This window comes from Halichoerus grypus, chromosome 7, assembly GCF_964656455.1.
Source record: "Halichoerus grypus chromosome 7, mHalGry1.hap1.1, whole genome shotgun sequence".
NCBI classification, from domain to species: domain Eukaryota; kingdom Metazoa; phylum Chordata; class Mammalia; order Carnivora; family Phocidae; genus Halichoerus; species Halichoerus grypus.
The window spans coordinates 122,847,793-122,862,401 of NC_135718.1; the positions used below are offsets into that span (position 1 = coordinate 122,847,793).

Below are 14,609 nucleotides of genomic sequence, written 5' to 3' on the forward strand. Positions count from 1 at the left end.
TGAACCCAACCCTGGAAGATTGTAGGGAAGGTTGCCATAGTGTTGAATGAAGCAGAAGAAATTAAAAATGCTAGATACATAAAAACTTAACCCTGAGAACTTGTGGCAATTGCCCAGTCATGGTAAGGATTCCCAGTCCAAGTTCTCAAGACCTGGGTGGGTCAGGAAAGCCCAAGTTCTAAACGTGGTTTAAGGTAGTACCCAAATGATACTGCCAAATAAATTTGGTAGATGGAAAACTAAAGTATCTCTGGAGAGAGTACCTTCACCCTATACCTTAGGGAATCCCAACAAGTAATTTTGCAAAGAGGAACAGGTAGCACAGTTAAAGGCAACCGGGCACACAAGGAAGTAAGCCCCCATGAGTGAGAACCTGCAGAAATAGGGGAAAGAATGAGATGGTGAGTAGGAGGCAAAGAAACAGATCAGGATTGAGAATTCAATTCAGTAAATTATTTGGCAGTGGTAACTACCCCATAGTGTGCCCTGGAAGCAGATAGATCAGAAGCCCACTGAGTTTTGAGGGAATTGTATAGTCAAAGAAATTAAGATCCTGGACTTAGAAAACCTTTGGCTGGTCAAGCTTTTGGGTGCCCCAAATTTCATGGGCAGTAAGTGGGCTGCAACAGCTGTACATTCCAAGGAGAACAGAGCCCCTAACCTCCACTCATGGTCATTCTGAAGTGACCACGGAGGAAAACGAACAAAAAGGAACCTCCCTGGAGCAGATCCACAATACTAGTGACAAAGGATGTTGGCTATAATGAGACTTACTGAGAATGTAGGAATCAGAGGGAAAGCAGAGGATTCCTAAACCCTTCCTGATATTCCATACATAGGCATGTTTCGGCCAGCAGAGTTGCAAGTGCTGTGAAAGGTAATTTCATACAATGAATCTCATTCCAGCACCACTTTATGTATTTATAGATTCCTCTCCATTTGTGCACTAAAAAGAGCTCAAACTTACTGAGCCCTTCCTATGTGGTTGGCACTATTCTGAGCACTTTATGTTTATTAACTTAATTCTCATAATTCTCATAGCAATTCTATGTATTCCCACTTTATAGACGGAAAGACACTTTATAGATAACTTTATAGATAGATAAGGTACAGAGATAAGGAATTTTCCTAAAGTCACACAGTTGTTAAATGGCAGGAGTCTGATTTGAGCTCAGGCAGTCTGTCTCCAAAATCCATGCTCTTAACGACTTAGCTATACCATTTCTCAGGATGGAGTCAATTACCTCTCCCCTCCTCGAAGGCTTTAGAAATTCTTCCTTCTTTCTCCTGCATCATATCCATCAGCATATGACATGATATAATTTTCCCCGTATTTTAAAAGAAAATCTCTCTTGAGCATACAGTATGTTCCAGCAAACATTCTTCTGCCCAAACTTTTCTGTAAAACTCTTGAAAAAAGTTGTCCATATTCATCTGTATTGGCTATCTTCAATCTCTCTCATCCCAGTCTCTGTTTTAGCCCCTCCATCTAGGCTTTTCATTACAAATACTCTACTGAAAGAGCTTTGCACAAGGCGACCAATGACCTCCATATTGTAAACCCTAATGTTGAATATAAGTCTTCATCTTGCTTTTTTCATTTGGGTTCATTGACACATGTTCTCTTACTGATGACTCCCAAATATATATCTCAAGCCTAGACCCATCTTCATAACTCCAGATTTGTATTTTTGACTACTTATACAACATCTTCACTTTGATGTCTAAAAGGCGTCTCGAACTTACCATGTATAAAAACAAACTCCTGATATTTCTGTTACAAAAGTCTTCCCCAAGGGAAGTAAGGTTAGGAAAGAGCACAATCTCCTTTCTGTTGCTCAAGCTAAAACCCTGGGTGTCATCTTTAATTCCTCTTTCCTTTTTAACTGCACACCTAATCCTTTAACAAATCCTGCTAGTCCCAACTTCAAAATATAACATTATACTTCCCATCACTCACCTCTGAGTCCTTACCCTAGAAACTGTCAGGATGCTTGGATCAGAGACTTTGAGCAACACAGGTCTTCTTTATTGTTCACAGGAATCTTCTCTCTTCCTGATTCTGCTTCTACCTCCCTCCCCACAGCTTAGTCCATCATGAGAGTACAGGATTTCAGAGAGGAATAGTAAGAAAGAGAGTTGTCTTTAAGTGGTTCTGCTTCCACAGGTCACGATGTTTCCCTGTAGCAAGGAAGACCAAAATTTGGCTACCTACTTGGAATTGAGAGAGAGAAAACTATAGGGAAAAAACATTTTAGTAAAATGCCCCCACTAGAGTGAAAGAATAGTTACTCTTTTTAAAGAATAGATGGACAACTTGAGATGGATGGAAGTAGACACAATGGGAAGTAAGGAAAAGAATACCACCACTTCTCAACACTGAGGCACACGGAGTAGGAAAATGAACCAGCCACCACTGAGGTAGTTTGCAAGGAAAGCATTGACTTTAGGGAAGAGGTTGTTTTTAATTTAGGCAAGGGAGTGGAGGGAACACTCAAGTTGTTTGAATAGAAAATAAGGTATCCACTTTGGCATTAACCAAAAAAAAAAAAAAAAAAAAAAAATGCTGGGGTGTGGTAAGACAAAAACTATTAATGTTTAAGTGTTCCAAGAAATCTGATAGTGATAGTAGGTTAAATATAATAAAAGGCAAATTTCTGTGGTAAGCAAGTATAATTTCCTGCAACAAACCAGCATCAGTCTCAAGAGTAAAGGCAACACAATCTTTGAAATCAAAGTATAATCTCAAAGCAGAGCTTGCCTTGGGAAAAAATAAAATTATTCAAGTTCATGACAACAGGACACAAAGTAGCTATAAATCCTACAAGAAAATGCCATCGCCCACAATATGCCTACTGTTTATATTATTTTCTTCAAGAAAACTGTTAAATTTTTTTTTCAGCTTTACCTTTATCTAAACAATAAGATATATAGGCTAACTCAATGTATTGTATTGCTAAAGTTCAGTATTTCCCAATGTCTAAAATTCCTGCTATTATAAACCTGTGTTCATTGATTCCAACTTTAATCAAGGCAGAATAAATATTTGGAGATTATAATTTTTACTTCTACACTAAACACAAGTCTTCTCCCTGAGCCTTTCCTACTTTGAACCCGCTGCATTGTTTGCAGGCTCCATTCCTGCTCGGCGAATCTCCTCTATTTGTCCTTCCGTAATTCACATCCTTTCTTGAATGCCTCCCTGCCCACCATTCACCCGTGTAGCAAAGATAGCTTAGGTACTCCCTGTATTCTGTACAGGTGATTACTCTAACACTTGTAATTCTATACTCTTTCTCTCAGTTAAGTGTTAGTTTTGGTTTCCCTGTGATAGAATATAAGCAAAATGAAGGCAGCCACTGTATTGCAGTGATCTTGACAAGCTCACACCTAGCACGTGGTAACCTGCACGTAGCAGGCTCTCAGGTATTTTTCTGACTAATTGAATCAGTGCTACTTGCTTGGTACTTGCTACTACCTTAAGAAGCATCAGACTGTCCCAGTGTAGGCAGAGGAGGCCCTTCCATTCAACAAACAAATGAATTAGTAGTTGGATATGTGGCTATACACAGAACTTTTAGGAGAGTTGAAAGAATTTCCTAATATTAGAAACTATTAGGAAATTATTGTTAATCTTGTTAGTTGTGATGGTTGCGGTTAGGTTGAAAATATTTCCTTATTATTAGAAATACACACTGAAGTATTTATAGTGAAATACCACGATGTATATGGAATTTACTTTAAAATACTTCAACAGCAAAATAGATGAAGCAATATGACAAAATAATTATTGTTAAATTTAGTTATGTGTGTATTCTAGCCTATTCCAACACTTCAATAGAATTAGTAAGATGATAGGAATGTATAATAATCTAGAAATTAATGTGATTGCCCTTAAGTAAACCAGTAACAAGTGACAGAACTCTAATATGAGAATATGACATGCTTGAGAAAGTACAATATGGTACAACTTCAAAGTAAATGAAAATGTTTCACACCAGGAGAAGCGAAGGACAGCATTCTAAACTACTTATGGGAGGAAGGAAAAGAATCTCTTGTTTAGAAATAAATTATTTATATCTAAGAAAATAAATTTCAAATACTACATGAGACAAAAAATGTGATCAATTATTTATTTCTATTTAGGGAAAATAAATTTTTCTTTACATATCTTCTTGAACTTGTCTTGTTATACATGTAAAACCAATGCATTCACTGACATAAATAAATATAAATAAATTAATCTCAGTATTACAAAAGAATAAGATATACAATTTGGCTATGAACATCTCACTTCAGAAATATAGACTCTTTTCTTATGTTAATATCAAAGTATCTCTGGATAGTTTTAGAGACATTAAATTAATGAAGACACCTTTCACTCTTTCATAAGGGTCCTATTCTAAGAAGGAGAAAAAAAAAAGATTGGCCTTAAACAAAACTATGGCCGATCCATCTTACTTACAAGTGAGAGGCTAAGTCCTGACTGGGTACCTGTACTTGTGTGACAAAAAGGAAGAGTTATTCCTTTATTCTGTATTTCTCCTTTGCCACCAGCTAAACCAAGTAAATCAACGCTCTTGAGTCACAAGCATGTTTTTCCTTTAAAATATTTTGCTAACCCATTCAGGCTCATTTTAATGGAATGAGAAAAGAAGAAAATGCCTTACAGTCAAGGGTTATTTTATAATATGGTCCATCTCTCTTTGGCAAGTTTGCTCAGAAGAGACTGATTTTAGGTTTTTTGTTTCTTTCCAGTATCCAATTACTGTGTTTAATTTTTAATTTTTTTTGTAAACAAAGGTAACTTTACACACCTAGTGAAAAAAAATCACACATTTCCTTTTCTTCATGCTCACGTTCTAAGTATGAACAAACCTCTACACTTTCCTACACTTCGAGGAAAGTAATCACTCTAAATCTTGCAAGTTGTTCTATTTTCAAGAGGTTTGGGAGTGTCCCAGGACAGACTCGCTTCTCCTTGCTTCGTTGATTTTCCTACGCAGATTAAAGACAATGATAGTATGCAACACGAAGAGCACTATTATATTTATTTTGTCCACTCCTCCAGAAAGTCTAAGAAACTAGAAATATTCTGCATACTCGTGTGCACTTTCTTCTTAACTCTTCTTCGGCTAAATCAGCTAGCCAATGGTTACTAGCATCATAAACAAGACTGTCAGTGTTATACATGTGTGTCCTGAAAGTTAAAAAAGAAAGTTAACATCAAAATAATTTTATTGACTGATGCTACACATTAATCTTTTGGTTACTATGAGATAAACAATGAAAATTAATCGGTTAATGTGGCATGCAAAACCAATGCAAAATTAGTAAGTTATCTAACCTCAATGTGGACTTTAGAGTTTAATAGCTATAGCAACACCAACTAAAATATGACACCTGAGTTTTTTAGTTTCTTGAAATTAAGTAGCCAAGTTAGAATTGATTAAGATACTTCCAGATTAAAAGTCAAAGAAAACCCCTGACATGCGCATTAGAGAAAAATTTCATCAAAAGACACCTCAAAGAAGACACCAAGAACGTTTCACAGATATGTTTATATATTAAGTTATTTTTGTCATAATTTTGTATAACATAAAAGAGATATAAGATCTATAAGCATGACTTAAAAAGACACCATAAAACAAATCTTAGTATTTCCAAACACTGGAAACTCTAAAAGCCACCAAGCAAAAAGGAGAAACAAATACAATACAAGCCAATCATCTCATGATGCAAACAGTCACATTGAAGGCATTCCTATTTGTAAGCCCTAACGTATCCACCTTTCGGCTTTTCCCTCCAAATATTTGTGGCATTGCTAGCATCCAGTCATTTCAATAAACTGATTGCAAAACACAAGATGAGATGATGAGTGGAGAATGGATGACATGTCATGCTAATGAGAGATCCAATATGTTAGTCACTCAAGAAAGAAAAGCCAGTCTGACAAGATAATAGAGGTCTGAGCCCCTATTATCCTTGAACGGTCATGGATAAATCCTGCCCGAGTGGTACGGATGGACATTTTACAAGACACAGAAATGTGACTTCATAAAACCATATACCTTTTATGATTTACCAGAAGGTCTTACTTCTGAGGCATCACCAGTCACAGTTAAATTATGAAACATAACATTGAGTGCTTTGCTGTTTTCATGAGTGTAATAAGAGCTGAATAGTAGAGAAGGAAAACATAAATTGAATCATATAATTTTAATTTCAACCGAAAAGCAGTATCAGCATTTCCTTACAATCACATCCCTTTTAACTAAAAACTTACGGGAACCCTACATTTCTAAAAGAGGTAAGTAAATCCTCTGATAGGCAAACACAAAGGATCACCAGGTGAAGGGACACGATCACCTTCACACTCATTAACTCTTTTCCCTGTCCCTATTAAGATCCAATTTTTAATTAAATCGGTATGAAATCAGGAGCATAACCAGGAATGTACAAAGTTAGCTCTTACCTTCAACGGCTTTTACTTCCAAAACAAGGCAAGTGGAGTGTTTTTTAAGTGCACATGAAAAAGGCAAATTCTTTTAGGGGTTTGCACAAGTTTCCTCTGATTCAGAAATAGAGGAATTTGGTTTACTGCAAAACCCCAATAAAATTCAAAACAAATATTTCCTCCTTCTACGTTTCGGCACTTTGCATCCACTGAAACCAACATGGCCAATTATTTTCCTGAAAAGTATGTAAAGAAACTGAAGCTGCCCAGAGAGTGCCCAGTGAACTCCACATTCCTTCCCCACCCCTCTTACCTGCCAGGCCCCAAAGCATTGGCTTTGCAAGGTAAACCCACAGTGCTCTAATTCAAAAGGAGAGCCAGAACAAGGGCAAGGAAGTACACAGGGTGGGTGGTTTACTTTTTTTCCACAGTAGTTTTGCTCAAGGATCTGTACCAACTTAACTCACTTTATATGACTTCGAATTCTGTTCATTTTTGTTGGACTCTAAACCACATTCTTAAAAAGTTTCTGAAACACCTGAACTTCTATTTTACTACATTTGGTATTAAGCATCTAGAATACTTTATTGGCAGTAAATAAATATCTACTTAAAAGCTCACAGGACCCAGTGGTCAGATAGTTTTACTAAAAGACTGAACCATTTGGTGACTTAAAGAACATTTACATACTTGAGCTTACAATAGGCTTCAATAATATTGTTAATTTAAGGAGAAAGGTAAGAGTTACAGAGGGTAAAAAGTAGATAGCTCACATCACCCCCCCAATTAAAACAGGCCATTTAGTGACAGCATTAAAGTAGAGTTGTTTTTAATTAAGGGGAAAAAAAACAGACAGGCAGTAGGGCAGTTTAGAAATAATTCAAGTTTATATAAACTCTACGGTAAGAAACAGTCAAATCTATAAAACAAAGGAGGGTCAATTTAAATAATCCTCTGTCTACAGAATAGGTCAGAGCCAGCTATGACAGTATACTTAACACATGCACATTCAATGCAGATCAGATGTTTCAAATAATACTGATTTTTTTCCTATGTGCGGCTGTTCTACCATCCCAGGGCTTACCATGTGCCAAGCAATGTTCTACTTTCTTTACAGGGGGCAATTCATTTGATCCTTACTACAGTCCCCTGAGGCAGGTGATATACGCCCCCCACTTTACAAATAAGAAGCATCAGAGAAGTGAAGTTGCCCATTGTCCCATGGCCCGTACTTCAGCCCAGGGATGATTCAAATCAAGCGGTCAGGTTCCTGGGCCCATCCTCTGAACCACGGGGCTGTTTTTAGCTGTTTCGGCATGTTTTCATATATCCAACTCAGAAAAAGGCCTGATCACAGGCAATCTGTCAAATCTATTAGAGGCTGATTTTTCCCTAGGTTTTTGCTTCTGTGTAACACACAGATCTTACCACAAATTGTACTGAGTAGGGAAACAAGGTGAGTTGGTTAATAGATTGCAAAGTGAGAATGTGGCTTTCAAATCACTTTCCTATGAAATGTTAATGTCCTTGAATCTACTGAAAAATTAAAAAAAGAAGAAAAAAGACGCAAAGTCTGTTTACCCAGGGCAGTAATGACAGAGAAAAGGAATAAAGAGAGAGCATGTCCAAAAATACAATTAAGCTAAGAAAGTTACCTTCTGATATAGTGTCAAGTTTTACTGGAAAGAAGCTAAGAACAAATTTTTTTAAATCATCAGAATTTCTGCTCACCCTGATTTTCCATAGTGCCAGAAAATTTTGACTAGAATTAGGGTACCAATTATAGTACCAGCAACAAGTCCTTGAGGGGGAAAAAATTTGGTAACACAGTTAATAGAAACATGAGCAAGTACACATACAATGCAGTTTCACAATGACAAACACACTGGTTACGAGCCAAGTTAAAGAAAAACAGGAGACGTGAATTCTATTTTGTGTGTGGCTTTCTTATGTCACAAGTTTGACAGTAAAAATTGCATGCTATTTATCCTTTCGGTCAAAGAAAAATAAAATAAAATATTTAAAGTATCACATACTCAAATAAGATGTGTTTAACCCGTTGGAGAGGCTTCTGAAGGGTTTCAACCCCACCAGGCTCAATTTTAAATGCTTTGATCATTGGTCATTCAAACATGATGACTGCAGGGGCGCCTGGGTGGCTCAGTCGGTTAAGCGGCTGCCTTCGGCTCAGGTCATGATCCCAGCGTCCTGGGATCGAGCCCCACGTCGGGCTCCCTGCTCAGCGGGGAGTCTGCTTCTCCCTCTCCCTCTGCCTGCCTCTCTGCCTACTTGTACTATCTCTATGTCAAATAAATAAATAAAATATTTAAAAAAAACATGATGACTGCATTATGTAATGTTAGCACCAGAAGGTATCTTGGAGTTCACTCTCATTGTGTAGATGAGTAAACTGAGTCTCAGAGAGATGAGGGCTACATATGTGGTTAATAGGAAGGCCATTTACTTTGTTCCTAGTAAAGATAAGAGCTATAGGCATTTCTCCGTCACAGGAAAAGTAATATCACCTGTGCATGGAGGCTGAAACATATTCATGTTGCTTACAGAATATGCTGTTCGGTGTTTAGTCTGTTGTCGATACAATTTCATTTAGGAAAGCATTATTTTGAGATTAAATGCACTATTTTGAGTTGAATGACAGAAAAGTAATTGGTCAAATAAGTTGGTCAACAGTAATTTTTATAGTTTGATTTTCACACACAGTCTTTCTTCTTCCAAACCACCCATGTGCCCTTTCTCCATACCATTCTTGGTCTCCCTTTTCCTGCCTACTCCAACCTGCAATGTCCTTGAACTCTATTCTTTTGATCTGTATTGCAAAGGAAATTACAGATGACACTAGGAAAGCAACTGAAAGTAATGTGACCAAATCACAAATTGGTTCCAAATCAGCAAACGCTCATGTCGCACAATTGCACTGTCGTATGGATATGTGATTGAACAAAACAGCTATTTCTACCACAGGTGGGTTTTTACAGTATTTTACCCAATCAATTTCTTTAACTGATCCCCTAGCACCATATCATTAGCTTGGAAAGACTGTATTCATAAAATAAATCATGGCTCCTCAAAAATTTGGGGTTTCTTTTCCCTTCACCACTCCCATTAGCTCCACCGTTTTCAATGGTTGTAAAACCATCCCATTTTCAATTTGAATGATAAATGAAGACAGAAAATTTTAAAGTGATCCAGAGTATCTAGATGGCTGAACCAAAATCTTATTCTTAGAACACTGATCAGCACATATATGTAATTCTAGAAGAATGTGTGCGGAGACTGAAAACTAAAAAAACTAAAAACTGAAAAAGTTTTTAATAGGTTGTTCTTCCTTATAATCCTATTTAACATAACAGAATAAAGGAACTGAGGTCTGTGGACAGGTGAAGTCACACTGGAAAGAGGCTTTTACAGGAGGAAAAAGAATGTGCTTCAGTAAACCTTAAATTTTCAGATTTACAAATCAGAATTCAACCCCACTTCCTTGGCAACATCCATAGGACCCTTGAAGGGTTTTGTTATTATCATTGGATTTTCTTTGCCTCTGTATTTTTTAGGTGAGGGAAATTCAAATGCTTCTCTTGCCAGCCTAAGCAGATCAATGAAAAATTAGATGATTATGTTGTCTGATTTCTTAACTTCGAATAACTTGTAGATAACTGAAGTTACTTATAATGGGATTTAAGTTCATCCTTCAGAGAGAAGGTAATAAGACACAGTGAAGACCTGATATAGCATCTGATACATTTCAAAGTACTACTGATGATTCAAGACTCTTGAAAGTATGCCTCCATTTGGGCTAGTCTATACCATATGCCATATGCAGGTGGATGCACAAAGCCAAAGTTAATCAGCATGTGATATTTGAAGGATACAGAAAAAGCATTTTAGATATGTCACTGAGTAGTCTCTAATTTTTTCTTAAATATTCCTTCAACTGACCTATTAATCCCCATAAGAGACTTATGAACATCGCGATACAGGATTTCAGCAATGGTGGGGGGGGAAAAAGTAAAGAATCAGGACTACATTAATTGTCAAATTTGAGTTGTGCAGATTTTCACATAGGGCAAGAATCTATCCTTTCAAGTGCTGGAGAAATGAGTCATCTGCCTCTGTTGAAGAGCCTAATAGATGTGTGACCTTGGGCAAGTTACAAATCTTGCAGAAATCATTCTTTCAGATTAAAAAATGGGATATAGAGGGGCTCCTAGGTGGCTCAGTCAGTTAAGGAGCTGCCTTCTGCTCAGGTCACGATCCCAGGGGCCTAGGATGGAGCCCAGAATTGAGTCAGGCTCTCTGCTCAGCGGGGAGCCTGCTTCTCCCTCTGGGGCTCCCCCTGCTTGTGCGTTCTCTGTCAAATAAATAAAATCTTAAAAGAAAAATTAAAAAATTAAAAATGGGACATAGATACATTATAAGATGTTTTGAAAAGTAAAATAAAAATATAAAAATTTCAGTAGAGTACTTGCCACGCAGCAAAAATGCAAATATTACCTTAATAAAGGACTGTTCTTACTCTTTGGTGTGGCCAGAGGGAATGATAAAACTGTCAGAAACCCATTTTAGGGGGCTTCTGAGTGGCTCAGTCGTTAAGTGTCTGCCCTCGGCTCAGGTCATGATCCCAGGGTCCTGGGATTGAGCCCCGCATCGGGCTCCCTGCTCGGCGGGAAGCCTGCTTCTCCCTCTCCCACTCCCCCTGCTTGTGTTCCCTCTCTCGCTGTCCCTCTCTGTCAAATAAATAAATAAATAATCTTAAAAAAAAAAAAGAAAGAAACCCATTTTAGGAAAATAACAGCGACTGCACTACATGACTGCTTTAAGTTAATATTTATTCAATGGTTAGCACTGTGCTGGAGTTTTCATATCTATTATCTCATTAAGCTTCAAAGACTTTAAACAGGGATCATAAATGAGAAAACTGGGACTCAGAAAGATTAAGTTCAATCACTTGGGTTGAATAATTACTAAATTAAAAAAAAAAAACCAACAGGATTCAAACCAAGGTCTGGCTGACTCCAAAACACAAGCCTGTCTTCTTTACAATGTTGGCATAAAAAAACAGAAACAGAAACAAAAGCAAATACAAAACTACATATAAAAAAACAAAAACAAAACAAAACAACTATATAGAGCATGTATTCTCAATGGGGGGTATTATCCCAAAAGGGTGAAAAAAAATCTTACTTTTCTGTGTATAAAGTATAGATATACATACAGAATATAAATAGATTTATAGTATATCTGTGGTAGTGAAATTTCACGGGGGGAGGGTGATTAGGAAAATAAAATGTCTAAAAAGTTCCCTGAGGGGGAGAGGGCAATAATGAAAAAAAGGTTTTTGAGAAACACCGGTACAGAGCCAGCAGAATAGCTTTAGACCTCACAATAAAGTCTTCACTTACATGGCAAATAAGGAAGTTCTGAGATTAGTCAGTCTCTCTTTCTCAGCAGAATTAAATAGGAAAAAATTCAAATACTTCCAAAGTTCTAGTATCATCTATATCACTCACTAACATTGCAGTGTAATCAAGAAAAGCAATTTCCTTGTAAGTAGAGTTTGCTTATCTTTAAAATAAGAAAAGCGGCAGGAATAAAAGGCACAGCATAAGGAATTTAGTCGATGACATTATAATAGCTCTGTATAGTGACAGCAGCTACACTTGGGGTGAGCACAGCATAATGTATAGACTTGTCCAATCACTATGTTGTATACCTGAAACTAATATAACATTGTGTATCAACTACAGTCAAATTTTTAAAAAACTGATAAAACAAAAATGAGAAAAGTGACCCGATGCACAGAATAAATTGAAGAAATAAAGATAATTTTTAGGTTTATATTTTACAAGTATAAGATCCCAAAGAAAAATATTGCCATATGTCTGATTTAAGAGGGAAAGAGCTCCTCTTTATTTTTGAGCACAAGTTGGAATTACATCTAACCCTAAGGGAAAGTTTTTGGGAAATCACATAGTACATACTTCAAGAATTTCAGAGAAAATAAACCCCTCAAACTTTCATTGGATGCCACTGAGCAGGTGAGAAAAAGCCCATCCACTAAACTCATCATTGTTAACATTAAATGATGAAATCATGAAGTTTTCCTTTAGAATACATTTATTTCTATTTAAAATATCAAACAAACAAAGTGAATTCCAACTGTTCAAATCTTTCAAGATAAGTATTTTAGCTAAGGAGAGGTTCATTCAAAATATAAAAGAACTATAAATAATAATAATAATAATAATAAAATACCTACTTTCAGCTTCAGTCCCTTGTCTCATTCATGCATGCACAGATAGGAGACCTTAGCTTATAAGGACATAATTTTAAAATATTCACTTTTTTTTATAAGTGTATATTTTCTGTTGGGCATTCCTTATTAATATGCCAACTTAGCTGTATTGCTTCTTTTTTTTAACTTTATTTTATTATGTTAATCACCATACATTACATAGCTGTATTGCTTCTTAAACATTTCTTTTATCATCTTCTTTAGGAGTTATTAATCTTCTTGTTAAAATGTATAACATCAAATAATATATTTATGAACAACAAAAAAAAATACTGGAATAAAGGCCAGAAGACATTGCAACACAGATATGTCCTTATGTCTATAGCAACAGAATAATTTTAAAGCTATCTTTGCTTTAAATCACTGACAGGGAAGGGAAAAGGAAGAGAATGTAATCAAAGGTAGCATTCTGGTTTATTTGGAATAGAAGTCTAGAAACAGTCAAGGAGTAGTTTGTGAGTACTTATGCAATACTTGAGGCTTAAAAACTGTATTGACAACAGCCTCCTTCTTGTTGTTTTTGGCCCCTAAAATGATGATGCATTGAGACAACAGGCATTCAAGGATACTTGATTGACTGGCCAAATGATTTGAAGTTGCCCTAAAATTACCCTGGAACAAGAACATGGTCGGGAATACTTAGGAACATACCGAGTACCTATTGGTGTCCACCAAACACGTCGATAAACTGCATTTACCTGTCTTCTCCTTGACACTCTTAAACATTTCATTTTAATAGTATTCCTAAGACAGTAAAAAGACAATATTCTCTTCCAGGAATATGGATTGTACATCCCACAGTGATGACAATTTTTTTTAACTGCTGAAGAACCAAACTTACCAATTGCAATGATGGCAGCATCTGAAGAAAAAAAAGAAAAAAAGAATTACAAAAATAAAAAAAATGTAAAGCCATTGATTTGCCAGCAGTTTAACATATATATCCACAGAATGTACTTGAAAGTTCAAAAGTAACTCAGATTTTCATAACTAAAAGAAATAATTATAAATAAATTAATGAAAACAGTTGTATATTAACTTAATCAAGAAACACATACACCAGTGCCTATATCTATTCAACAGAGTCAACACTATAAACATGAAACCTGATAAAGAGTGAGTGAATATTGCAACAAACACCATATAATTCAATTATATGACTTGATGGCAAGAAACAAATTTGAAAGCTTATATAGTAAATAACTGTGATCCAATCCTATGACCAAGAAACTATCACAAACTGAAGTCTCTCTCAGCAGACTCTATCAAAAGCTCAAATTACTTCATTTTTTACCTTTCAAGGACTACGAATGTGGCACTGCAAAAATTACTTTCAAATAAATATATTTATAATAATATGCTGCTCTCCTAAGTAGTGAATGGATTTATTCAAAATACCACTAAGAATAAGCGACATTACACAGCAGAAGAAAGCACAGGATTTAGAGTCAGCAAGTAGGTGTTTAACTCCCAACTTTCTCTCTATCAACTGGGTATTATATGATTCATACAAATTAATCTCTAAGCCTCTAGTTCATCACCTACAAAATGAAGCTGAAAAGGCTTATGTCGCAAGGTTGTCACAAGGACTCATGTCCAAAGCGGTGAAGTGCATGGTGCATACAACTATAGTGCATACCCAGCAAGTGGCAGCGACTCCTTTCTTTTTCAATATGAGCAAAAAATGGTAAATGATATTTGAGGAATACATTAATTGCATAAAAGAGAGAAATTTGACCCCAAATACTGGTTGTACTTTCATCATAATTATTGACTCGGGTTTAATTCATGTTTTTTTTCAGGTTTCATTTAAATTTGTTAAATTACCTTGTATTTTCT

General features: G+C 36.1%; 1 protein-coding gene across 6 annotated transcripts in view; it reads right to left on the bottom strand.

Annotated features, from left to right (window-relative positions):
• Window positions 1-1,978: 1,978 nt before the first annotated feature.
• Window positions 1,979-14,609, bottom strand: part of CD55 (CD55 molecule (Cromer blood group)) — a 29,402-nt gene continuing 16,771 nt past the window's right edge. For 3 of the 6 annotated variants that reach the window (XM_078078210.1, XM_078078209.1, XM_036100291.2), the window contains 4 exons: window positions 13,612-13,632; window positions 8,189-8,258; window positions 6,072-6,177; window positions 5,024-5,200 (listed from right to left, as the gene is read on the bottom strand). In XM_078078210.1, coding sequence (XP_077934336.1) covers window positions 6,075-6,177; window positions 8,189-8,258; window positions 13,612-13,632 — 194 coding nt within the window. In that variant the 3' untranslated portion in view covers window positions 5,024-5,200; window positions 6,072-6,074. Of the gene's footprint in view, window positions 2,182-4,119; window positions 5,201-6,071; window positions 6,178-8,188; window positions 8,259-13,611; window positions 13,633-14,609 lie in introns of those variants that run through there. The other 3 variants (XR_004919882.2, XM_078078208.1, XM_036100292.2) reach the window with 3 other exon arrangements.